The following is a 26,933-nucleotide window of genomic DNA, read 5'->3' on the forward strand; positions in this document are numbered from 1 at the left end:
TCTTCCCCATGCCATGGGTCTGGAACCACCCCCATGAGTCCTTCATCTCTTTCACTCCTTTCTCCACCCACTGCTGCATTCCATACTACCGATCCAGGGCAAGCAGTGGCTTCCCCCATGTCTTTCTCAGTAACAGACTATGGACTTTTCCTCCAGGAAATTGTCCAAACCTTTCTTTAAACCAGCTAAGCTATCCGTTCTTACCACAACCTCTGGCAATGCGTCTGAGGCAGCAAGAAAACCACTTTTCTGTTGCTAGTTTGAATGCTATGATGGCAGTCAGGCCAGCTGAAAACTGGATGTGTACTCCTAACCCAGGTGAAACGCTAGCCTGCTGAACTGCTATGACTTAGTTGCAGTGTCACACCATAGGAGCCAGCTCTGTGGGTGCATTGAATAAAGTTCTTTTAAAAAAAAAAAAAAAAATCTTTATTCATTTTCAAATATTACAACAAGTGTATAATAGTCAATCAGAAACATTTTAACTAATCACTTGACAAACTTACTTATACTCCTTAAAATATATAAATATAAAAGAATCCCTTCTTGACTATGTCCAGGGAGAGGTCATTTCTATTGGGCTTAGTACATCGAATGAATAATTTTCAAAAGTTGGCTCCTGTATGGCTCAATGAACAGAGATCCTGGAAAACCTGGTTTTTACCATGTTCCCCTTTGTACTTAAGTTATGAAAGATTCAATAAACAATACTTAGTATGTGGACAGCAGTTTATTTTGTAAAGCAAATGTAATTTATCTATCTGCATGCGTGCAGTACTGGAGCTGGTTCTGCTTACCGTGCATATAGAGAGGCGCTTGTACTGCCTTTTGTAAAATTTCTCACAAACGCATTCTATCACAAAACTAGACTCTTGGAGATTAAGATTAAAAAAAAACAAAACAGGAGATAATGTTTTAAAATGGTAATAACAAAATATTCTCCCACTCATTATTTATTGTTGGCGTAAAGAATATTAAACGGTATGAAAGGGCCTTGAAGTTGAAAGAAATTGCGATAACAAGCTGAGTTGGGGAGGGGGGATGCAGAAACGCACCCGTTGTTTCTAGAGAAGACCTAAATGAGGTGCGACGTCTGAGAATGAGCAGGTAAGCTCAAACGAGCCGGTTGTGGAACTCACCAAACGGGCCCATCTCCTCGTGCTGATACACGTCTATGACCCACCGCTTCCCTCGCGCCCTCAGCCATTGGTCGCCGCTTCCCTCGCGCCCTCAGCCATTGGTCGCCGCCTGCCTCGCGCCCTTCCGGCACCCTAGTACCGCCGAAAAGAAAACAAAAGGATCGTACTACTGGCTTGCGAGTCCCGCTCACAGAGCGCGCGCGCGGTTCACAAAGCAAACATCAGTTCGTTTAGTAATGGCCGTTGGGCGTTAAACTTCCGGAGGTCGGGCGGCAGGCATGGATAGGTTGTACTAGGGCGGCAGGCATGGATAGGTTGTACTATGGCGAAGCAAGGAGTCAGATCGCATAAGGTAGGGGAAAAGAGTTTCTGTTTTCCTCGCCGAGTTTTCAGGAGAGACTTTGCAATACCTACGTCTGAATGCCTCCGGGGAGGGGGGAGGGGAGGCGTTTATTTGTCCATCTGCTGGAGCTTGGCTTCTGCAGTTAAAGGACTTTTTAGGTTTTGTTTCGTATTGTGACATGCCAAAGAAGTGTATCGTCTTCCCAAACGCACGCCTTCCAACCGCGGCTGCTGCCCCTTGTTAATTCTCCCACCCAACATTTATTAAAGGGCCTTGAAGTTGAAGGATAACTACCAGGGGTGAGGGCTAGAAACTGACTCCTTGTCTTTCTTGGCTAGATATAACTCTAAATCTAGTCTCATGTCCCTTAAAATTCTCACCAACTAATTTATTGCTCTTTATCTAAAAGGATACTACTGGAAAAGGGTTGCAACAGGAGCTCGGGTTCTCAACTGTCAAAACGTAGCTTTCTTACCTTTTCCATAAGATAAAGTAATAATGTTAGAAAAATTGTTTTTATATTTTATTTTCACCAAAGCAACAAATTACTTTGGTTTGGTTTTGATACCCATATCACTTATTTTCCAGCAGATTGTAAACGTATACCTAGGACGTGCATGACACTTTTGAAATGCTTTTTAAATTATATTTCTTCCTTTTAATCTGGGGGTGGGGTAGTGTTTAGGGACTGAAAAACTTTTGTGTGTAAATGAGGAGTGGGACTTGGTTGTGATAGTATGTGATGAACTTAAGGTGACCAAACAGGTTGAAAAGGTAGTATGTGATGAATTTAAGGTGACCAAACACATTGAAAAGGTGACAGTGAAAGATTGAAGGATGTTAGGGTGCGTAGGGAGAGGTATGGCCAGTAGGAAAAAGGAGGTATTGATGCCCCTCTTTAATACTGGTGAGACCTCATTTAGAATATTGTTTTCAATTCTGGAGACCGCACCTTCAAAAAGATATTGTTTATTGTGAGCTTCTACTCAATTCAGAGTAGTTTGCATGAGCTTCTGTAGATGTGTTATAATAGTTGCAAAGAACTTCTGCGAGGTGTTACGATACATGACATGGGCTTTAAACAGAGTTACAGGGGTTTCTGTAGCGGTGTTACAATACAGAGTTATTAATACTGGCATAATTATGCCATAATCATCCTACTTATGTTACCGGTATATCAATCATCCTACTTATATACCAAATCTGTCATCCTACATATATTCACATACCGTGTTTCCCCGGAAATAAGACCTACCCCGAAAATACTTCCTAGTTGAAGCGCTGGATTTGCAGGCAGCAGCGCTTCCCCCCCCCTCCAAGTGTATCCTCCTCTCCGCCAACCCTTCCATCTCTCCCTGCCCACCCCGACTGCGAGACTGACATACCAATATCCCAGGACAAGCAGGCAGCATATTCTCACATGTGGGTGACGTCATCCATGGAGCCCAGATGCGGACAGCTTTGCAAGCAGACTTGCTTGTAGAACTTCATAAAGTTTGCGGCTGCCGCACTGCGCAAGTCTCTCCTCAGTTCCCAGTTTTCCGCAAAGCCGAGAAGTCCTGTTTTGATGCTCTGTGCTAGACTTAGTTCTACTTCGTGCCTTCTCTCACTGCGACTCGTGTTTTATTTCTTTATCAGGGTCACTGTGTATTTCTTGTGCGTTTCATTTTTTAAAAAAACAACTTTATTTTTTCTTTCAGTCACGGCAGGGCCTGCCTTGCGGCCTCAGCCAGCGGGTTTCGACTTAGCTGCGGCTATCTTCTCGTATATGTCCCTGCCAGTTACAGGCTTCAAGAAGTGTAGCCGTTGCCAGCGCACGATCTCCCTCACTTACCCACATCGGTAGTGTATTCAGTGTTTGGAACCTGATTATCGTCCGAAGTCGTGTATTCGCTGCGCTACCCTTCAACCTCAAGCCATCAAATGTCGTCGAGTTCAGGTAGAAATACTCTTCGGAGGTATGGAGCCACTTGGCCCGGTCTCAACCTCGAATCAGGTCAAGCTTCTCACAAGGGTTCTGCCTTCTGCCTCAACCTCGGCTTCGGCTTCAACTTTAATCAAGCCGTCCTCATTCAGCGGGTCCTCATCCTCGAATAAATCTAAGTCTTCTCCTGACGAGACGCTTGCCTCGCTGCCTCTCTCAGGTCAGGTACCAGCAGTAGTTATCAAGATACCCAAGAAGCATGTGTCCAAATTGAAGAGTCATTCTTCCTCCTCTTCGTCGGAGACTATAGCCACGCCAAATGTACCAGATCCTCAAGTCTCGGTGTCACATTTGGAGGCTATGATCCAGTCCATCTTGGATTGTCAGTTTGGTAATATGCTTGCCAAACATGCTCCTACCTCGACTCTGCTGCCTACAGTCCAGCCTGAGCACTTAGCAGTATCACAAGGAGTCGAGTCCTTGGCTGTACCTCGTGCTGATCCTCCTCATTCTATACAAGGAATTGAGTTCTTGGGAGTGCCTCGAGAGGACTCTTCACACTCTATGCAAGGAGTCGAGTCTTTGTGAGTGTCTTGTCTGGAGCAAAAGCACGCTACTCAAGGAGTAGAGTCCTTGTCAGTGCCTTGAGATACTTCGACACCAGGTGTTCAATCTCGTTTGGTGTCTCAATCTCCAGCCCTCCCTCCTCATAAGGCATCACCCTTCCCGAGGCATAGGGCAAAGACTTCTTGACTTTCTCGAGACCTGCCTAGTTAAAGGTACGGTTCTTCACATCAGCCAAGGCATAGATCCTTTTCTCAAGACAAGACTCGTCTCTCCAGGCCTCGAGACTCTTCGAGGCCTCCAACTCCAAAGTTGAGGTCACCACCTCCAGATACCGCTGCTTTTTCTCTTTCGAGGGATTCTACCCAGTCTCTTAGTGAGTCATCTATACCTGCATATTCAGGCCTCAGGTATCAGTACTCCAGAGAAGCTTCACCTTCGTTCTCTGCCTTGCAAGGCACCTTGAGGTCACCTTCTTTTCCTCGAGGTCAACCTACCTTGGACTCTCCTGCTCTCTCTGCCCTGAACGCTGCCCTGATTCTGCCCTGGCCTTCCCCCGCAGTTCGAGCCCGTGGTTTTAACCTGTAGGTTTAAAGCGGGTTAAAACCATGGGCTTGCTAGACTCGCAATAGTTAAAAGTAAAAAAAGAGTAATAAAAAAAGGTTGCTGCTCTTTAAGCAAGTACAGACCATCTACAGATGATCTGCGCAAGCGTCGGGATCGCTATAAAGCGATCCGGTTACTCGGTTGGGGGCGTGATTCCTATCGCCCTCTTTTGTATGAGGGCGATTCGTGAATCAGCCCCCCCGGACACGGATCGGATCTGATCTGTGCCCTTAGTGAATCTGAGCCTAAGTGTGTCTGGACCCAGACCAGGGGAAGAATGTTTGTGTTTTTGTTTTCCGCTAACACTAGCCATTCTTCTACACATGAAGACCATATAGACAAAGTAAGCTTTGATCTAGGTTATGATTATAAGTAACACAATTTGGAGGCTCAATTTTTTTATTGAAAAAAATTGTGGTAAGCTATATATGTTTGTATTTCTTAGCCAGAGAGACCCTTTCTGGGCAGCTGTGATCCTGGTCCTGGCTATTCTAAGTAAGAGGCCAAGGTTGTTAAGTTAAATTTTAAAGGAGCAAAGTTCAGCAGTTTTAGAAAGAGCAAGGTAAAGACATAAAATAAGGCATTCCTTTTTTGAGTAATTAATACAATGAAACAGAAATTAAGCAGCCAGAAATAATTCATAATTGAGCAAATTTCTCCAGACTGGAAGAATCTATATGGATAAGTTTGCTTAATTGCAAAATGTTTGTGGTCGAAGAAAAGAAAATTTACCCCCTATCCCTCAGTCACTGTAATTTTAACAAGGTATGCTTAAAACATTTGTGTATAACCTTTTGAGATTTCAAATGTACAATATTTGTGCAATAAAAATAGATCACAGAACAGCTTATTTCTTTTTTTCATTTCTTACCCTACACCCCATTTATTAAGTCGTGGTAGAGGTTTCTATTGTGGGCCGAAGCATTAAATGCTCCGACAATCAGAGAATTCCTATGTCAGAGCAGCATCAGAGCATTTGGTACCTCGAGCTGCAATAGAACCTCTACTGCAGCTTAGTAAAAGAGGGCCTTACTTTTTCTTACATTCTAGAAATTGGTGGTGATTAGCATATTTTAATTGGCATTGTTATAAAGTATAGATTTTTTTAATGTATTATCCTATAGGTTCTATCTTCTGGAAGGTTAACAGGACCCACTAAATTAACCGCTGCGAAAAAAAGGTACAGGTTTATATAATTGTGCTATTCATATTTAATTTAAGGTAGTAATTATCTGAAACTATAGTCATCAACCCCAGGAAAGGTATTAAAATGTTTCTTTGACTATTATGTACTTTGATGCCAAAGACAAGTGGAAGCAGATGATGCTTTTTGCTGTTTTTCAACATTTTTGTTATTTTGAATATTATATCCTTTTTGTTCCAACCAGACCAGTCCTCATAGAGGTTATGCTTGTTAGCCAACAGATGGTGATGGAGACCAATAAGTTGCAAGCGCTCCACTTTAAAAGGCACTGTACAGTTGCTACTTCTCAGTATTCTCTGTCTCCAGCAGATGGTAAAAAGCATTCTGTGCAGCTAAGGACCTGGCTAGTGAAGTAGTTCCTGGACCCAGATGGAGAACTGGTCACCCATTTGAGGTTTGGCAGATAGAGAGGAATTAAGGGGTATCCTTTCCTTGGAGTATAACTGGAGGAGTCCAGGTCCCTCCCCTTGCCTATTAAGTGGTCTCTCTGTCAGAGTTAATTTACTAACATAAAAAAAATCTTTCTGAGGAATAGATATATCTTAGTAAATTTGCATTTGAGGCTACTGTGGGGTTTGAACAGGAAGGAGCTCCTGAATTGTAGAGCTGCCCAATTCATGATTTGAATCAATTCACCTATTTAGTTCAGCTGAATCGATTTGAATCAATTTTGTTTTAATTTTTTGTAAACCCAGACTCATCGATTCAGGCCTGCTCATGGGCTTTCCCTCTGCTGGAGTCCTTCCTTCTAATGTAACTTCCTGTTTCATGAAACAGAAAGTTATAGAAGGAAGGACTCCAGCAAGTTCTTCCTTAGCATCCCCCAGACCATTCCAGACGAAATTGTCTCATCTGCTAATTTTCCTAACCTTTAGTCTTACCAGATTTTCCAGATACTGGTCTTATAAAGGGGTCTGTTTACAGTGTGGTCTCTCCTCTCTCTCAAGTTCTTCCTGTTGTCAAGGGTGTCTTTTTTTTGTTTTTTAAAAAATAGATTTAGGTATTGGATTAAAGGTGGCTTTTTTCCAGTTTCACTTTTTTACTGCTTAGTTATAAAAATGAAAAAATAATGCTGATTTGTTGGAACTGTCGAGTCCTTAAATGAATGGCTATACAAAAACTGGAATTAATATATAAATTATACCAAAGAGAATATATATTCCAGTATAATAATACTAATACACTCCAAATTCATAAGGAGGAATGAGATACGCGATCCTCAGAGGGTCAAAATACCCAAAAGTTCAAATGGGTGATAACCCATAGAACCCGATCTTCATGGGATCCAAATGTATCTTATTTAATATATTTTTTCTTTTTTCTTTTTTTCTTAGTCTTCTATCCGATAATGGATCATAAATAATTTTTACTTAGCTTATATTTAGTTTATAGCAGGGAGCGCCTCCACCAACATGTCCATGTTTCAGACACTTTCCTCAGGGTCGAGGCTCCCAAATCGTACTCATGCACACGGTAGAAATCGCTCCATCCGAGAAAATTTCATGCTGGAATCTACCGTGTGCATGAGTACGATTTGGGAGCCTCGACCCTGAGGAAAGTGTCTGAAACATGGACATGTTGGTGGAGGCGCTCCCTGCTATAAACTAAATATAAGCTAAGTAAAAATTATTTATGATCCATTATCGGATAGAAGACTAAGAAAAAAAGAAAAAATATATTAAATAAGATACATTTGGATCCCATGAAGATCGGGTTCTATGGGTTATCACCCATTTGAACTTTTGGGTATTTTGACCCTCTGAGGATCGCGTATCTCATTCCTCCTTATGAATTTGGAGTGTATTAGTATTATTATACTGGAATATATATTCTCTTTGGTATGATTTGTTGGAACTGTACATGCTACTTATAACCACAGCACAATTCTGCTTTCCATCTCCACCTGCTGGGCAGTGAACATGACCTCCAAGTTCTGAAGTTGTCTGGTAGGACTAAAGGAAATAAACTTTACCAGGTATTAACTAATTTATTCTTGGTGAATGCAGAGGGTGAAGTTGGAGGTAAAATGGTGAGTGGGTATTTATCTTTTTATGTTATATTTGGGTACTGCCACAACCTGAACCTGTAGACTCTTATCTACCTTTTATGCTGATGATATTTTTGTTGTACTATCAGTTAAGTCTGATCAATCACTAATGTTTGCTATTTTGTGAACTGCTCTATTATTGTATAAGGAAGGGTGGTGGTATATTAAATAAAATAAACCATAGTATTGATTTATGTATTACAAAGATTAGAAATTTGGATCATATTCAGCTATTAAACTATATTAAACTGTATTAAACTATATTCAGCTATTAAGCTATATTAAACTGAAAGCAGGCAAAACTAATATATTATAGTTTAGTAATACACTGACCAAAATGCCATCTGTTGTTTCTTTATGTAAGCACCCCTCTCCAGCACCATGCCACATCTCTCCCTCCATCACTATGTCCAAAATTCCTCCCCATTGCATCCCCTTCAGTCTATCTTCTGTTCCCTCTCCTCCACCATATCCAACATTTCTCCCTCTTCTCCTTAACTTCCCCATGCATCTTTACCTCAATCCTCTCTCTCTCTATACCCAACAATTTTCCTCTTTCCCCATGTGCACCATCTCTTTCCCTCCCTCTCACTCACACACTTATTCCCAACAATTCTCCCAAGAGTGATTCTTTCCGAGTTCGTGCCCCCTCCTTGCCTTCCAGCCTTGTCCCAAATTCCACCCTCCTTTCTCCCGCGATCATGTCCCCTCTCTCCCTTACTTGCTATAACTCCCTTCAGGGCCGTCCAGCTTGGCTGCTTCTTCCTGCCTTCAGCCGCACAGGGACACATCATGGGCAGCAGCTCTTACATACTGCATGTAGCTGACCCACAAATCTTCCCTCTGACATACAGCTCCAATGGAGAGAAGGCTTCTGGGTCAGCCACTTGCAGCATGCAAAAGCCGCTGGCCACAACACATCCCTCTGATATCAGAGGGAAGCCTTTTGGGTCGGCTTCGGCGGAGGGGGGAATGCAGAAAGGAAAGCATGGGATCCCCGGCGGCGGTGCTTCGGTGGAAGGGGGGGCAGGAAGGAGGGCATGGGATCCCTTGCAGCAGCGATAAGGAAGAAGAGGGGCAGGAGACCCATGTAGTGCTGCATACCCCTTCCCCCAACAAGCGGCTTGCATACTCCTAAGGGTACGCGTACCGCGTGTTAAACACTGTTCTTTTTTTTTTTATTTTTAATTTTTATTATTCAACAAAATTTTACAAGAATACATCTTGTTACATTAAATACAGGAAAGAAAAACAATACAGAAGTATTACAGATTCATACTTATAAAAATAAATTTTTCCTTTCTTAGACCACCATAATAGGGGGATAGTCAATCGAAACTTTTTGAGAGAAATTTAACGAGGAATTTAAATTAAACGATTAGGCTTTATGTTCTAAACACCAGCTATAATTTCTATTTTCCCCTCAGTCCTTGATGATTTTCTTTACATCCAAGAATTCCTTCAGGTGATTAGGAGAAAAAAATGTGTATTTAACTCCCAAATACCTAACTAAGCATTTACAGGGATATGCTAACAGGAAAGTTGCTCCCAGTTTTATAATATCTTGACGCATAGAAAGAAATTATTTCCTCTGTTCTTGTGTAGTCTTTGCGACATCAGGATATAACCAAACTTTTTGCTCCCCAAATAATTTCTGTGAGTTTCATAATCATATTCACGTCTTGTTCGAAAACAAATAATACTAAGAGCGTAGCTCTAACAGTATCAGTAGTAATTGTTTGTTCAAGAAGATCAGTCACATTAGCAAATTCTACTTCATTATTTTTCCTCCTTATCTCTTTCTCAATCTCGTTTTCTCCTTATCCCAGGACAAGCAGGCAGCATATTCCCACATATGGGTGACGTCACCGACGGAGCCCCGCAGCGGACAGCCTCGAAAGCAAACTTGCTTGAAGATCTCGAACTTTCGAGTGCTGCACCGCGCCTGCGCGCGTGCCTTCCCGCCCGAACTAGGGGGCGCATCTCCTGAGAGGATCCTCAGTTCGTTTATTTCCGCGGAGACAAGAAGACACGTTTTCTTTCTCTGCAGCATTGCCTTCTCATCACCGCGGCTGTTTCTTTTAAGTTAAAGTCGGTCGCTGTGTTCATTTTCATTTTCATTTTATCTTTTATTTTTCGTAAAAAAAAAAAAAAAAAAAAGTATATTCTTTTTTCCTTTCAGTTCGGTCGTCGAGCTTTGGGGCCTAGGCCTAGGCTCCTTCGTTCGACACGGACTTTATTTTTTCCATGTCCCGGCCTCTTACCGGGTTTAAACGTTGTCGACAGTGTAATCGGGTGATTTCGGTCACCGATCCCCACTGCCGTTGTTTACAGTGCCTGGGTTCCTCTCATTCCCCAGAAGATTGTCATCGCTGCTTTACCCTCACTCCACGAGCTTTTCGGCGGCGTTGTGCTCAATTTTTTCAACTTTTCGGTATGGAGCAATCTTCGGAGCCGGCCTCGACCGTGGCGGCTGCACCGGTCTCGAAGGCCTCGACTCCGACGACCTCGACACCTGTGGTCTCGAAGGCCTCGACCCAGACTCCGGCTGGAGTTTCGGTCTCGAAGGCCTCGACCTCTTCTACTTCGGTTGCCTCGAAGACGACGTCTTCCACGAAGCCTTCTACGGGGGGTAAGTCTCCGAGTTCCCTTTCAGGTGCCGTATCCAAGAAGCCACCAGAGTCCTCGGCGCGACCACTTTCAAAGCATACCTCCAAGATAAGGGAATACTCACCTTCGAGGTCGCCCTCTTCGGAGCGTACTGCTGCACATACGAGGTCAGAACCTTCTGTCTCGGTGCCGATGCTGGAGGACATGTTAAAATCGATCCTCACCACTCAGATTAATTCTTTGGTGGCTCAACTGGTCCCGTCCTTGACCTTGCCTCGGGCTGACCAGCCTGTTACTCAACCGGAGCTTCCAGTCTCCCGAAGCCGATCCCGGACACCGAAAAACATTTCTTCATCGGAGTCGTCTCCGGGCTCACCTCCTCCGAAGCATCGGTCGAAGCATTCCAGACATGTGGCCTCCAAGCTTCGGAGAGAGTCTTCGACGTTGGATACCGAGGCTTCTTTGTCTCGTTCGTCGAAGGCGAAGCAGGGTTCTCGACATCGAGCCTCCACTCGAAGCCCTTCTCGATCCAGAACCCCATCGAAGCCAGTCCGTCGAGACAGTTCTCCACACACCTCGACTCATTCTATACCACGTACACCGGGTACTTCTCCATCCAGGAGTCTGAAGAGGAAACATTCTCTTACTCCACTTCACAGTACAGCTTCTTCTCCTACTGTGCGTATGGAATCGGACATTTCCACATACTCTAGAGAAAATTCTCCATCCTACTCAGTACAACATAACTCTCGCAGTGGCTCTCCTGAAGAATCATCTGACCCAAAATCAGTTTCTTTTGCCAAATTTATTTTTGACATGGGCCAAGCTCTCAAGCTAGACCTTCATTCAGACTCTAAATATACTCCTGAGTACTTGGCGGATATGGAGCTTCCCCATCCTCCTAAAGAATCACTCAGATTGCCTATGACTCCTGTTCTCCAGCAGACCTTCACTCGCAATATGGAGACTCCTTATTCTATCACTGCCATCCCATCTAAATTGGAATCTCGTTACAGAACGGTTCCATCTAAAGGATATGAAAAGTCTCAACTTTCTCATCAATCTCTAGTGGTAGAGTCATCATTGAAGAAAGCACATCCCTCCAAAATTTATGCTTCAGTTCCTCCTGGTAGGGAAGGCCGTACCATGGATAAATTTGGTAGACGTTTATACCAGAATTCTATGATGGCAAATAGAGTTCTGAATTATAATTACATTTTTACGTCCTATTTCAATCATTTTTTAAAGATTTTGTCTTCCTTTTACCCAGATGTCTCCACCACTCGTCTATCAGAATTTAAGAATATCCTTAAGACTCTTTCTCAATTGAGACTATTCATGCTACAAGCTTCCTATGATGCTTTTGAACTCTCGTCTAGAGTATCGGCATTTGCAGTAGCCATGCGTAGATTAGCATGGTTACGGATAGTGGACATGGATCCTAATCTTCAGGATAGATTGGCTAATCTTCCTTGTCAAGGAAATGAATTATTCGATGACTCTATTGAGGCAGCTACAAAGCGTCTTTCAGAACATGAGCGCTCTTTTGCTTCCCTCATCCGTCCAAAACCTAAACCTGCACCAACTAGAGGTTTCAAACAAACTCCACGTCGCTATCCACAGAAAACAACTCCTGCTTTTTCTAGACCTCCTGCTCGTCGGCCTCCTCCACAACAACGACAACAAAAGTCACAGACCCCTGCTAACACTAAGCCTGCTCAGTCTTTTTGACAATCTCAACTTGAGCATTCAAATTTCTCTGTTTCCAAATTCTCCCCTCCCCATAGGGGGTCGCCTGTCCAATTTTTATCATCAATGGGAGCTCATAACATCAGATCTCTGGGTACTTACCATCATCAGAGAGGGATACTCTCTTCGACTCCTTCAGGTGCCTCCAGATCGCCATCCAAGAGAGTGTCTTTCAAATCAGTCGCATCTTCCTCTTCTTCTTCAAGAAGCTCGGGCCCTTCTTCTCCTGCGAGCTGTGGAGGAAGTTCCTCTCTCCCAAAGGAACTCGGGATTCTACTCCCGTTATTTTCTAGTTCCCAAAAAGACGGGGGATTTGCGACCGATTTTGGATCTCAGAGCTCTCAACAAATTTCTAGTCAAAGAGAAATTTCGAATGCTCACTCTGCCAACTCTATATTCCTTGATGGATCAAGGGGATTGGATGTGCTCCCTCGATCTCAAAGAGGCCTATACTCATATCCCCATTCATCCAGCTTTTCGCAAGTACCTCAGATTCCAAGTAGGAAATCTTCATCTTCAGTACAAAGTTCTCCCCTTCGGACTGGCTTCTTCCCCCAGAGTTTTCACAAAATGCCTTGTGGTTGTAGCTGCAGCTCTTCGCAACCAGGGTCTCCAAGTATTTCCATACCTAGACGATTGGCTCATCAAGGCTCCTTCTCTTTCAGGGGTTATTGTAGCGACCCAACAAACTATTCTCTTTCTTCAAAGTCTGGGATTTCACATCAATTTTCCCAAATCTCAACTAATTCCTTCTCAGTCTCTCCAGTTCATAGGAGCAACTCTGGACACTATCAGACTAAGAGCATATCTTCCACAACCACGTCAGGATGCACTCCTTCAAATTTCTCAACAATTCTTCCAACTTTCCACTGTTCCAGCAAGGAAAATGATGGTTCTGCTCGGTCACATGGCCTCTACAGTTCATGTGGTTCCTTTTGCCAGGCTTCATCTTCGCATTCCTCAATGGACACTGGCATCTCAATGGCAACAATCAGTGGATCCACCAACTCGACTAATTTCCATCACTCCTTCATTAAAGAAGTCTCTCCGTTGGTGGATGCTCTCTTTGAATCTTTCAAGAGGTTTAATGTTTTACCCTCTTCCTCATCAGAAGGTCCTCACAACCGACTCGTCAATGTATGCCTGGGGAGCCCATGTGGACAGTCTTTGCACTCAAGGGCTCTGGACCCAAGCAGACCGGAGGTGTCCTATAAATCTGTTGGAACTCAGAGCGATTTTCTATGCTCTCAAAGCTTTTCAACATCTTCTTCACGACATGGTGATTCTAGTACGTACCGACAACCAGGTAGCCATGTATTATGTCAACAAACAGGGAGGGACGGGATCTCACTCCCTATGTCAAGAGGCTCTGAAATTGTGGCAGTGGGCGATTCTCCACAACATCTTCCTCAGAGCAGTTTACATTCAAGGTCAACACAACTATTTGGCGGACAAATTGAGTCGTCTTCTACAACCTCACGAATGGACACTCAATTCTCCTACTCTTCGCCAAATTTTTGCTCGTTGGGGGACTCCGCAGATAGATCTGTTTGCGTCACCTCTCAACTTCAAACTGCCTCAATTTTGCTCCCGCATCTATACTCCTCAACGTCTCGAAGCGGATGCGTTTCTACTGGACTGGAGGAATCAGTTCCTTTATGCTTTTCCTCCGTTTCCTCTGATTCTCAAGACTCTAGTCAAGTTGAAATCAGACCGGGCCACCATGATTCTGATAGCTCCTCGGTGGCCCAGGCAACCTTGGTTCTCCCTTCTACTTCAACTCAGCACCAGGGAGCCCCTACTTCTACCAATATTTCCTTCTCTACTCACGCAGAATCAAGGATCTTTGCTTCATCCCAATCTACAGTCTCTACATTTGACAGCTTGGTACCTTTCTCTGTAACAGACTTTTCTCAATTCTCTCCGTCTGTACAAGATATTTTACTTGCTTCCAGAAAACCATCAACTAGGCAATGTTATGGTCAAAAGTGGACAAGATTTTCTGCTTGGTGTTCTACACATAATTTACCACCCAGATCTGCTTCATTGCCATCAGTTCTGGACTATTTACTTCATTTATCACAATCTGGACTTCAGACTACATCTATCCGAGTCCATCTTAGTGCTATAGCTGCTTTTCATCAGCCTTTAGAGGGCAAATCCCTTTCGGCACATCCCATGATTTCTCGTTTTATGAAAGGACTTCTCAATCTACATCCTCCTCTTAAACCACCTCCTGTGGTTTGGGATCTCAATGTTGTTTTAGCTCAACTTATGAAATCTCCCTTTGAACCACTTGACAAAGCTCATCTCAAGTATCTCACTTGGAAAGCTGTGTTCCTGATTGCTCTCACTTCTGCTCGTCGTGTCAGTGAGTTACAAGCGTTAGTGGCTGATCCACCTTTCACAGTTTTTCACCATGACAAGGTTGTTCTCCGTACTCATCCTAAATTCTTGCCTAAAGTCGTTTCAGAATTTCACATCAATCAGTCTATTGTTCTACCTGTATTTTTTCCAAAGCCTCACTCTCACCCAGGAGAGGCGGCGCTTCATACTTTGGATTGTAAACGTGCTTTGGCTTTTTACCTGCAACGCACTCAGATTCACAGAACGTCTCCTCAACTTTTCATATCCTTTGATCCAAACAGGTTGGGTCGTCCTATATCGAAGCGTACCATCTCCAACTGGATGGCTGCTTGCATTTCTTTTTGTTATGCTCAGGCTGGTCTTCCTCTACAAGGTCGAGTGACGGGCCATAAAGTTAGAGCTATGGCGGCATCTGTAGCTTTCCTCCGATCAACTCCTATTGAGGAAATCTGCAAGGCTGCCACTTGGTCCTCGGTTCATACTTTCACCTCTCATTATTGTCTGGATACTTTATCCAGGAGGGATGGCCATTTTGGCCAATCTGTTTTGCATAATCTTTTTTCGTAAATTGCCAACTTCCCTCCATCCCTTTTTACTTAGCTTGGAGGTCACCCATATGTGGGAATATGCTGCCTGCTTGTCCTGGGATAAAGCACAGTTACTTACCGTAACAGTTGTTATCCAGGGACAGCAGGCAGATATTCCCACAACCCTCCCACCTCCCCTGGTTGGCTTCTTGGCTAGGTATCTGAACTGAGGATCCTCTCAGGAGATGCGCCCCCTAGTTCGGGCGGGAAGGCACGCGCGCAGGCGCGGTGCAGCACTCGAAAGTTCGAGATCTTCAAGCAAGTTTGCTTTCGAGGCTGTCCGCTGCGGGGCTCCGTCGGTGACGTCACCCATATGTGGGAATATCTGCCTGCTGTCCCTGGATAACAACTGTTACGGTAAGTAACTGTGCTTTCTTGTCTTCCGGGTATCTTCTTATTTGGTAAATAGTAGATTTTATTTATAGGGGGAATACAGTTTGACGAAATCTTTAAATTTTCAATCAGGTATCTTTTTAATAAGTCCAAAGGCATTATACCCGGAATTTGAGGAAAATTTAAAATATGGAGGTTCAAACGCCTATTAAAATTTTCAAATTGCTCCAATTTCTTATTTATAAGGAAACTAAACACTGTTCTAGGAGACTTATGAGATATGCTTTAAAACACCTAACATGAAGAGTCTTTATGCAGTTTGAAAAGGACCATATTTTATTGGTATAAAAGCAAAAGTATTCAGCTTTTTTGCAGCAATGAAAAACAGTTCATAAAAGAAAAACTCAAAAACAGTCAAAAGAAAGCTACAAGTGTCAGAATGCTCCCAAATGGTCCTTCAAGAAAACAAAGGTAAAACAAAGCACCAAACATAAATATTCAGGGCCTGATTCTCTAAAAGTGCGTCCCGATTTAAAAAATTTTTTTTATTGATTTTTTCACATATCAACAAGTGTTATAAATTTTCCATACATTTATGTTAACAATACACTTGATATCTCTATAATGTATTTTATATAAACCATATTTTATATTATTTTTCTTATGAATTTATATAACATATATATTGTAATGATTTTATCAATTATTATTTAATTATGAACCCTTTTCTCTCCCTTTATCACATTAATTTCTCATAGGACTATCATTCATTCATTATGATATATTTTTTATAATGTATAATAAAGAGAATAAATTCTTTACCCCTTCCCTCCCTCCCTTCTTTAACCATTATCTTATTATGGGAAAAAATTAAAATCAGTCATTGCAAAAATCTGTTAATGGTCCCCAAATTTTCTTGAACTTATCCATATATCCTTTTTGTGTTGCAAATGTACGCTCCATCTTATATATATGGCAAACTGAGTTCCACCAAAAATTATAGTTTAATCTGTCATAATTTTTCCAATTATGTGTTATTTGCTGTACTGCTACTCCAGTCAATATAAATAAAAGTTTATTGTTATTTGATGAAATTTGACTTCGAGCTCTCATTGCAGTACCAAACAGTAGGCGTCCTACAGCTGTCTAATCAGCCAATCGGGATGCACGTTTTTTAAAAAAAATGCTCCCCAGGCAGGCCGCCTATATTGAAGGCGAGGCCCGCAAGACACCTAGGCCCTGATTCTGAATAGGATGCCCGGGAGAGGCGTCCTATTCAGAATCGGCCTAAACTAAACCCCGATTCTGTAACCGGCGTCCATGTTACAGACGCGGGTTAGAGAAACAGGTTAGATTAGAAACAGCCCGCTACACTTATCGCGGCAAGGGATCTCTCTGCCGCTATAAGTATAGCGGGCCGCGGCCCCCTGACCAGGAGGGTGCCCAAACCCTCTGCCCGGAGACGCGCCCCCCCCGACACTACCGACCGCCCCCTCCCCCCCCGACACTACCGACCGCCCTCCCTGACATTACCGATCCCCCCTCCCCCCCCCCCTGACAATATCGATAGCTGGCAGGAGGGTGCCCAATCCCTCCTGCCCGAAGACGCACCCCCCCCGGCGCTAACCCCCCCCCCCAAACCTCCACTTCACCAAACCTGTTCTTAGAAGGGTCTTGCATGTCTTGAGCCGGCAGGCACGCCTCGTCGAAATGAAGCGGGCCCGCTCCTTCCCGGCCCATCCCGCCGAAGCCTAAGGCCTGATTGGCCCAGGCTCTAGAAGCCTGGACCAATCAGGCCTTAGGCATAGCGGGTCCGCCCATCCCCACTAAGTCTAAGGTCTGATTGGCCAATCAGGCCTTAGATTAAGTGGGGATGGGCAGACCCGCTATGCCTAAGGCCTGATTGGTCCAGGCTTCTAGAGCCTGGGCCAATCAGGCCTTAGGCTTCGGCGGGATGGGCCGGGAAGGAGCGGGCCCGCTTCATTTCGACAAGGCGTGCCTGCCGGCTCAAGACGTGCAAGACCCTTCTAAGAACAGGTTTGGTTGAGTGGAGGTTTGGGGGGGTTAGCGCCGGGGGGAGGGTGCGTCTTCGGGCAGGAGGGATTGGGCACCCTCCTGCCAGCTATCGATATTGTCGGGGGGGGATCGGTAATATCGGGGGGGGGGGCGGTCGGTAGTGTCGGGGGGGGGGGGGTCGGTAGTGTCGGGAGGGGGGTGCGTCTTCGGGCAGAGGGTTTGGGCACCCTCCTGGTCAGGGGGCCGCGGCCCGCTATACTTATAGCGGCAGTGAAATCCCTTGCCACGATAAGTATAGCGGCCGCGTCTACTTACAATGTAGGCCAGCATTTTGCTGGCCTACATTTTAAGCTTCTCCTCTACTAGAGAGACGCGTAGGGCCGCCTAGGTTCAGCCTAAGGCCCGCCTAAGGCCCTTAGACGAGCTTAGGCATCTTGCGGGTCTCCCTAGGCTCCCGGAGGTGCCTTCAGGCTTGCCTGGGGAGCATTTTTTTTTTAAAAACGTGCATCCCGATTGGCTGATTAGACAGCTGTAGGACGCCTAAAATCGGGATGCACTTTAGAGAATCAGGGCTTCAGTGTCCTGCTCAACTTTAGTTTATGGCAAAAATGCAGGAAACACAAAACTCAAGCACCTTTCCAAATAGGTAAGTTTTGTAATAAACAGTCCTGGCATCACCAAGCCTTTAATCTTCCCATGGTCTGTTTATCAGCACAAATAAAGAAAACATTTCTGATTCAACTTTTCACTCGGGCATGTGTCTTGCAGCACAGCCAGGGCACTGGTAACTGGCGTGTCTTGTGCTGGCAGGAGAGTGTGCTCTATGTGTTGAAATTGTAATTAGTAATGATCCCTCTTTCCCACCGCATGTTAGCACAGAGCTCCTCACTCTCTCGGACTTCAGATAGCCCAACCCCCGCTCCAGCAGGGAAGAACAAACAGAAAAGGAACTTTCACTGCTCTCCACAAAGACTTGCAAACAGTGCTTTGCTAGGGTTACCACAGATAAAGAAAAGTCCTTTCATTTCAAAGAAAATCATAGCTTGTAACTGGTTCAAAGCAAGGCATTACTTTTCATTTGCCTTCAATGTGCAGCACACTTCCATCTGCTGCTCTTGGCTTTGCAGCTATATTTATGGCTCCATTTCCATGAATTGGTCCACCTGGCTCTCTGGCTCTGTCACCACTTGTCCAGTTTCTTCCAGCTTCATGGCCACCGGCTGCTCAATGCCATTCTGGACCCTCATCCCTGAGCGTTTCTTACATTTCTGGTGTGCATTCCTCCCCTCTGTCTGCTCTGCCTTCCTGTTTAAGAAGTTACAGCCACACCCTAAACCTCCAGGTGCAGGAGCTCCTCTAGGTGTTTTACCACTCTCTCCCTTAGGACTAAAAAATAACTCTTAGTGTGACGTATGCTCTGCTGTGAATAATCCGTACTGTCAATGGAAAAACAGTTTATTCAACTTGTAAATAAACTAGCAAGTGGCAATGAACAAACCGGTGCAGAATTCACATTATAACTGAGACCTCAAACTAAATAAAAAATTTGGGTACAAGACCGATGATGAACACTTCACCCCAGTAAGGACACGAAGTACATACCAGTAATGTCTCAGGTGTTTGAGGTCTCGGGTATAATGTGAATTCTGCACTGGTTTGTTCATTGCCAGTTGCCTGCTGTGCTGTGAAGACAGACCTGTGCTCTTGCTCCCTCTAGAGCAGGGGTCTCAAAGTCCCTCCTTGATGGCCGCAATCCAATTGGATTTTCAGGATTTCCCCAATGAATATGCATGAGATCTATATGCATGCACTGTTTTCAATGCATATTCATTGGGGAAATCCTGAAAACCCGACTGGATTGCAGCCCTCAAGGAGGGACTTTTGAGATCCCGGCTCTAGAGGTTCTGACTATTACAACCTCAGATTCAGGAAAATGTGTTTTAAATTGTAGTGTACTGTTTGTATCGGGCTCAAATGCATTCTCTGCTTCTGGTATACTGCTAGCAGGCATAGGCAGTATCATAATTGGTGAGACAAGACCTCCCTCAGCTGAACCCATGCTGACTCTGACTCATTAAATCATGTTCTGTGTCGTCTGATAGACCGGTATAGTTCTTTACAGATGGGTTTTTATCTCGCTATGACCAGCAGGTGGAGACTGAGACTAAAACTTGGTTGTAGTATATTAGCTGAGGCTCCCCTCTCCTAAACCAGTCTTTCTCAGTCTCTGAAGCAGTGTGGTAAGACTCACTTGGCTCCCCATGTTAGGCCTAGGTCTGTTGAAATTTGTTGTAGGACTCCTGGTCCCCTTTTATTGCTGGATAGATCTTGGATTTGTCCTGTTTGGGAATCCGTCCAACCTCGGGGGTGTCAAACCCGGCGGGTTTCGTGCTGGGTCCCTTCCCCCATTTCCCAAATTTTTGTAGAGTTACCTCATCTGGCAGCCTGGCCACCGATACCGGTCAGGCCTCCGGCTTCGAGTGCCAGTGGGGTCTGTTCTGAGAGAAAATAAAAAATAAACCCCAAATCCTGTGCTGGTCTAAAGGGCTATTTTCCTTTACATGCTGTATTTTATTTTATTTTTTTTAACCGGCACTTCTTTTCTAGCTAGGAAGAATTTACAGCACAATGAGCACTGTGCAGGGGAAAAAGTGTTCATTGTGCTCCAGACGTGAGGCACTCGCAGCCGGCCTGTGCAAGCATTGTACAGGCCGGAGCGGTGGGGGATCGTTGTCGGTATCAGGTGCTGGCGGCCAGAGAACCCTGCCACAAGTGCCTCATGAGTCAGCAGCTGATTGCAGAGAAGCCCAGGCTTCCCCCAACGCCCACGCAGGAGGTTTTCAAGCCGCCGTCAGAGTAAAAAGGATTCCTTTAACCCCAAAGCGACTGGGGACTCCCTTACAGCTGCTGCCAGCTTGCCTGCTTTAGTAACTGGGACGGTTCAGGCTTCCCAGACACTAAGGGCCTCTGGAGCTCCGATTTTGGCGGTTTCAGCTCCATTTTGGGTTTTTTTTTTAGCCTCATGACCTTCCCCCTGTATTGGAGAGTCAGGGGCAGGTTTCTGTTGGATCCCCTGCTGTAGCAGGGAGTCCCTTGGGGCTGCCAGGGGGTTTCCCCCTGATTTCATGTTAGCCTTGTGCAAGGCTAACATGTGGCCGGAGGTCCCGCTTCCGTCTCGGGGGGGGGGGGGGGGTCTGGCCTCGATGTCCTCTACGGTCTGGCCTCACACAGCACCCGTTTTGTCCTCGCTGCTGCTCTCTCGTCCAAGCGGCCCCGGGTCTCTTGGGTCGATGATTTTTCTCAACAGGAGTGAGAGTTTATGGATAAGGACCTGGACCTTTGGGGTTACCACCAGGATCCTCTCGGGAGAATGGATTCTGGCAGCGGGGAGTTTTCGCTCCCGTCGGTTGGCGAGGATGCGTCTGTGGTACGCATTTTTTCACCGGGCCGAGCTCCACAAGATTATTCTTCAGGACTCAGTGCTGCATTTTGAGGACACCGTGTCGGAGCCCTGGCTTGTTATGGACCCCTTGCTTTAGGGGATCCACTCTGTTTCCCACTCTTTCCCTATGCATCAGGATATTGTGCTCGCTCAAAGGCAGGTGCCTGAGGCCCCCTTTCGCTTCTTGCATTTCATGGCCCACCTGTACTCCATCTCAGTGGACATGATTATCCGATAGCAACTTCCATCACAATTTTGGGAGTCACGTTAGATCGTCATCTAACCTTGGTTGAGCATACTGATTTCCCTAGCAACAGCAGCAGATGAATCCAGAGACCAATGGGATAGCTCACATCTACCAGCAGGTGGAGATGGAGAAACTGATTAACAGGTGTTCTTATTGGCTGGCACTCCTCCTATCTCATCAGTACGCTCTATCTCCCAGCAGGGGAAAGTCGCTATTCCAATTGCTCCTGGATTCTGACTATGGCTGGAAATTCAATTTCTCCTGTTGAGATTTTCTCTTCAGTGAGCTTACAATTGATTCTATTTCTCCTGTTGAGATTCTTTCTCTTCAGTGAGACAGGGGTGTCCGGCTGAACGGTGCCGGCTTTAGAGGTTACACTTGGGCCCCCCCTTGTCCCTGCCTCACCCTCCCTCCTATGATTGAGGGTTTATCTGGGTCTCTAGTTTTCTTCTTTCCCTGGAAAAAAAAAAATAAAAATCGAGACTGCAGTGGCTATCCACGATTGGATACTCTTAGTTGTGCTCAACCTGTTCCTGCCGGGATCTGACAGCCTTGTAAGCTGGGTTGTGAGTATGCCTTTTTTACTTTGCAATTGCAAGTTATGTTTTCTGGTTGTTGGTGGTGTTTGGTGCTTCTGGGGACAGTCACGTGGTTAGCCGATTGTTTACTCTATTCTCAGCCGCTAAGCTTTAGTGAGCGGTTCATTTTTGGCAACTAATTTGCTTGTTGGGGCATAGGTGAGTGGACTAAGCCCCCGCGTGGTAGTTTGGGCTCGGTTGGAGGAGCTGCTGTCTTCCCGCGCACGGGAGACGCTTGGTGGTTTCCTGTGTGGACGGGGGGGGGGGGTGTCCTCGCATTGGCAGCGTGGTTCGCTGAGGCTGCCCGTCAATCAGCAGGTGCCGCGGCTGTGGTCAGGGTGCTATAGAGTAGAGAGCCCGTGCCTCTTCCGCCCACCATCAGTATACCTCTTTAGAATGGGCTGTTGGATCGCAAGGGTGCTCCGACGCTGGCAGACGCGCTGAGGCGTTCTTGTGGTCTGTTTCGGCGGTTTTCTTTCTCTCTGCGCCTTCCTCGGTCTCCCTGTTTTTACCTCCCAGTTTCATGAGGCCGGCAAAACCAGCAATGGTGTATTCTCTGGCTCGGCGGAGCACGTCACAGCGTGGCTTAAGTTTACAGCTTGCCACGGCGGTGTTTGAGTCTCCGGCTGAGAGCCGCGGTCTTTTCTGAGTAAAAGACTGACGCTCCTGCACTGGGGGGAGGGTGCCGCGGCGTTCAGTAGTTTCTCTAGTAGCCGGCGTCTTTGGGGCTCAGCCGTTGCTTCTCGGCCTTTCAGGTCAAGTGCGGCGGCAAATGCTTGCGGTTTTTCCTGCGTTCATATTGGGGCCCAGGGTGGGGGAATCTCCCGAGTTGATTGAATTGCTACGCTTGTGTTATCTCCTATGGGAATCTCTGCAGCCCCATTTGCATGCGGTTTGGCTCTATTCTGCTCCCCCCAGTTTTCGGCTTCCCTCGATACTGGGTTGGTAGAAGCCGTGTATCACGATAATGGGTTCAGTCGCAGGAGAGGTCCCAGATTTTTCACTTTTAGGACCCTCTTCTTCTCTCTCGAGGTCTCCCATGGGTGACACTATGCATGTTCAGCGATTTCCTTGCTTGTGATACCATTGTTGCGGCACTGACGGTGTCTGGTGGCGCTATTGAACTGCTTCCTGCCCTTTGAAGAGGTTTTTGGGGCATAAGGCCTCTTTCTGATCCCTTCGGGCATAACTATCTTTTTCTATGGGAGTTCCTAAGCCCATCGTTTGCCTTCCCTGGGCCACCTTGAACTGTACACCCTCTGTCAGCTCTTTCGGCTTTCCCAGGGACAGGGACCTGTCATATGGGCAGGTCACAACGCGTTTGCCTAATTCCTGTTGATTTGCTGTGGTTTTCCTAAGGGCGGTAGATGCAGCATTTTGTTTGCATCTCGTTCGTCTTCCCTTTATGGCCCATACGTCTTTTTCGCTCCCGTGGCATGGAGTTAGTCCTCTTTTCATGCCAGTCTCCCACTTAGCTCAGTGCTTGAAAGCACTGCATGTATCTTCCAAAGGTCAGGGGTTCAAATCCTGGCAAAGGTTCCCAAAGACATGATATTACACACCTGGAATTTTTTTTTTCAGGATGTTTGCACCTTTGCATATTTCTCAGATTTCCAGTTTGTTCATGGAGTCTCGCTGTTTGGTGTTTTTCTTAGAAGTGTTACTAGTGCTCGGGATGGTTCTTGTAGTTTGTGGGGTACCACTGAATATAGGGTGGCCAAGACGGGGGCATTGGGCAGGCTGGATCCCATTCTGCTGCATTAGTTCTCGGGTTACACATTTCTGCTGGCAACCTGGGAGGGTATCTACAGTTTCTCTATGGACTAGAAGTCGGCACTAGGTTTGCCTGCCTCCCTTGGAGTGGCGCTTTTGGTCTTGGTACAAGCCAGTTCGCCTACCCTTGGATTCACAAGCGTTTTAGAAGCTGTAAGCGGTTCCATATTCTCAGGAATATGGAACCCCTTACTCTATTCCGGCCATACCTTCTAAGATGGAATCTAGGTATCGCATGGTTCCTTGCAAGGGGCCATGATGGCAAATCGAATTCTCAACTACAATTACCTCTTCACCTCTTATTTTAATCACTACATTAAAATAATGCCTAAGTTTTTTCCTGCTCTTGAGGAGCAATGTCTTCCAGAGTTCAAAAAGATTCTTCACACTCTGTCACAAATTCGCCTCTTCATGCTACAAGCCACGTACGATGCCTTTGAGTTATCATCCAGGGTTTTTGCTTTTGCTGTGGCTATGCATCACCTCACTTGGATCCGCATTGTGGACATGGACTCCAATTTGCAAGACCGTCTAGCAAACTTGCCTTGCCAAGGAACTGAACTTTTTGATGATTCCATTGAGGCTGCTACTAAGCGTCTCTCTGAACATGAGCGCTCCTTTTCCTCCTTGATCCGGCCAAAGGCTATGACTCCACCTGCTCAGCCTTATAAGCCTCCACCACGTCGTTATCCTCAAAAAACGACACCAGCTTTCTCCAGGCCTCCGCCTAGACGGCCGCCACAGCAGCAGAGACAGCAAAAACCTCAGACTCCTGCTGCGGCTTAGCCAGCTCAGTCTTTTTGACAGTCTCAATCTGAGCATACCAACCTCCATCCATCAGGCTTCTCTTCTGCCTATAGGAGGTCGGCTTCACCATTTTTCACCAATGGGAACTGATCACCTCAGATCTCTAGGATCTCAACATCCTTCGGGAGGGATTCTCACTTCACTTCCTTCAAGTACCTTCAGATCTCCGTCCAAGAGAGTTTCCTTCCAGTTCGTTGCAACTTCCCCTCCTTCTTCAGGAAGCTCAGGCTCTTCTTCGCCTTTGAGCTGTCGAGGAGGTTCCTTTGAACCAACGGGACATGGGGATCTATTCCCGTTACTTTCTAGTCCCGAAGAAGACGGGGGATTTGTGACCTATTCTGAATCTCAGAGCTCTCAACAAATTTCTAGTCAGAGAAGTTTTGGATGCTCTCTTTACCTACTCTGTACCCACTGATGGATCAAGGGGATTGGTTATGCTCTCTGGTTCTCAAAGAGGCTTACACTCATATCCCAATTCATCCAGCCTCTTGAAGATTCTTAAGATTTTGGGTGGGAAATCTTCATCTTCAATACAGAGTTCTCCCTTTCGGACTCGCATCATCCCCCAGAGTTTTCACGAAGTGTCTGGTGGTGGTAGAGAATGACACGGGGAAAAAATCTGTCCCCGTCCCCAGCCCACCATCCTCTGCACCGCCCCGTCACTGTCCCCGCTACATCCATATAAGCCTTAGTACTGTAATATTTAGCTTATTCCTTTCTTATAAATCAAAGTTCCTGCTGCTGAACTAGAGAAAGAGATGTTCAGCTGGCAGGGCTTTGTTTATAAATTTTTATCAACACAACTAATATACTACTTTATCCTAAAGCAAAAAATAAATAAATAGAATTTTTTTTTTCTATCTTTGTTGTCTGGTTTCTGCTTTCCACATCTTCTCATTCAATTCCTTCCATCCACTGTGTGTCTTCTCTCTGCGTCTTCCATTTGCTGTTACTGTGCCTCTCCCTTCACCCCCCCCCCCAATTGGTCTAGCACCCATTTTCTTCCCTCCGCTCCCCCATTGTCTGGCATCTGTCTTCTTCCCACTCTGTCTTCCACATTTCCCTTCAGGGTCTGTTCCTCTCCACCCTCCTTCAATGTCTGTCCTATTCCTTTCCACCACCACCCTTCCCTCCCTCTTTTACCATCTGTTCGTTTCTACCACCCTTCAGCTCCTCTCGCGTGGCCTATCTATCTGCCTTCCTCCCTCTTATTTTCATGGTACGTTACAATGTAATTTGTGCAAGCCATTGGAGCCTGCGAGCTCGGTCCCTGTCCCATCCCCACAAACCATCTCGCTTCTGTGCTCCTATTTTCCCCATTTCTAATATCTCCCATATGTATCTGCCATTGCCCCCCCTGTGTCCATATACCATCCCCATGGCATGTCCCCTTTATGTCTCTGTCCCTATGCCCCATGCACATAATTTCCCCTCTTTCTGTTACCTTCTGTGTCCAGATTTCCCCTATCTTCCTCTTCCATACCAGTGTGTCTCTTCTTTTCAACCCCATCTAGCTTTTTTCCCTCTTTCTTTCCCCCCCCCCTGCTTCTAGCATCTGGCTCACCTGCCTGTCCTTCCCTTTCTTTCCTGCTGTGGGTTTTTCTTTCCGTCTTCATCCCCTTGGCCCAGAATCCTTTTCCCTTTCACTCCCTCCTTCCAGTTTGAGCCGGGAACACGAGCGATCGCACGGTCCCCGCAGCCCCCACTCGCCTGATCAATCGATCCTAGTGTTTAGCCAGCTCTCTCCCTTCTCCTCACCTTAGTTTGCAGGCTTTCTTTTTCGGCGACCTGCACGCTTTCCCAAAGAGCCGCGCACGTGCGGCTGCTCAGTGTTCAATCTTCTGCTCTGCTGCAACTTCCTGTTTCCGGTTGCGTCAGAGCAGAAGATCGAAACTGAGCAGCAGCGGGTGCGCGGCTCTTTGATAGTGTGCGGGTCGCCGAAAAAGAAAACCTACAAACTAAGGTGAGGAGAAGGGAGAGAGCTGGCTAATCACTAGGATCGATTGGGCAGGCGGGTGTGGGCTGCGGGGACCGCGCGATCCTTCATGCCTCACTGCGGGGACAAGACCATTCACCGCTCCACGGGGCGGTGAATGGCCTTGTCCCCGTCCCCACAGCGACTGCTAGTTTTCGTTCCCCGTTTCGGCGGGTTACCCGCGGCTAAATGCGGTGGCCGCGGGTAAACCGCCACCGTGTCATTCTCTAGGTGGTGGTAGCTGCAGCCCTGTGTACCCAGGGTCTTCAAGTATTTCCATACCTCGACGACTGGCTCATCAAAGCTCCGCTCAACAAGGGGTTATTGTAGCGACCTGACAAATTATTACGTTCCTCCAATGTCTGGGGTTCGAAGTAGAGAGTTGCGCGGGAACAGAAATACCACCCGTCCCCACCCGTCCCCGCCAAAGTCCCACCCGTCCCCACCCGTCCCCGTGATGAATCCCACCCGTCCCCGTGAGGAATCCCTCCATCCCCACCCGTCCCCGCGAGGAATCCCCTCCGTCCCCGCCCGTCCATATAAACTTCAGAAATAGTTATTTCATTTAATTATGCTACTGAATTAAAGGCTCTGGTAGAAACCCATTTACAAATAAGCAAAA

General features: G+C 46.0%; 1 protein-coding gene across 1 annotated transcript in view; it reads left to right on the forward strand.

The window, feature by feature from the left end:
• Window positions 1-1,183: 1,183 nt before the first annotated feature.
• CCDC14 (coiled-coil domain containing 14) overlaps window positions 1,184-26,933 on the forward strand; it is a 172,560-nt gene continuing 146,810 nt past the window's right edge. Inside the window, 2 exon segments of the mRNA XM_033945697.1 lie at window positions 1,184-1,491; window positions 5,701-5,756. Coding sequence (XP_033801588.1) covers window positions 1,462-1,491; window positions 5,701-5,756 — 86 coding nt within the window. The 5' untranslated portion in view covers window positions 1,184-1,461.

Source organism: Geotrypetes seraphini, chromosome 5 (assembly GCF_902459505.1).
Source record: "Geotrypetes seraphini chromosome 5, aGeoSer1.1, whole genome shotgun sequence".
Lineage (NCBI taxonomy): Eukaryota > Metazoa > Chordata > Amphibia > Gymnophiona > Dermophiidae > Geotrypetes > Geotrypetes seraphini.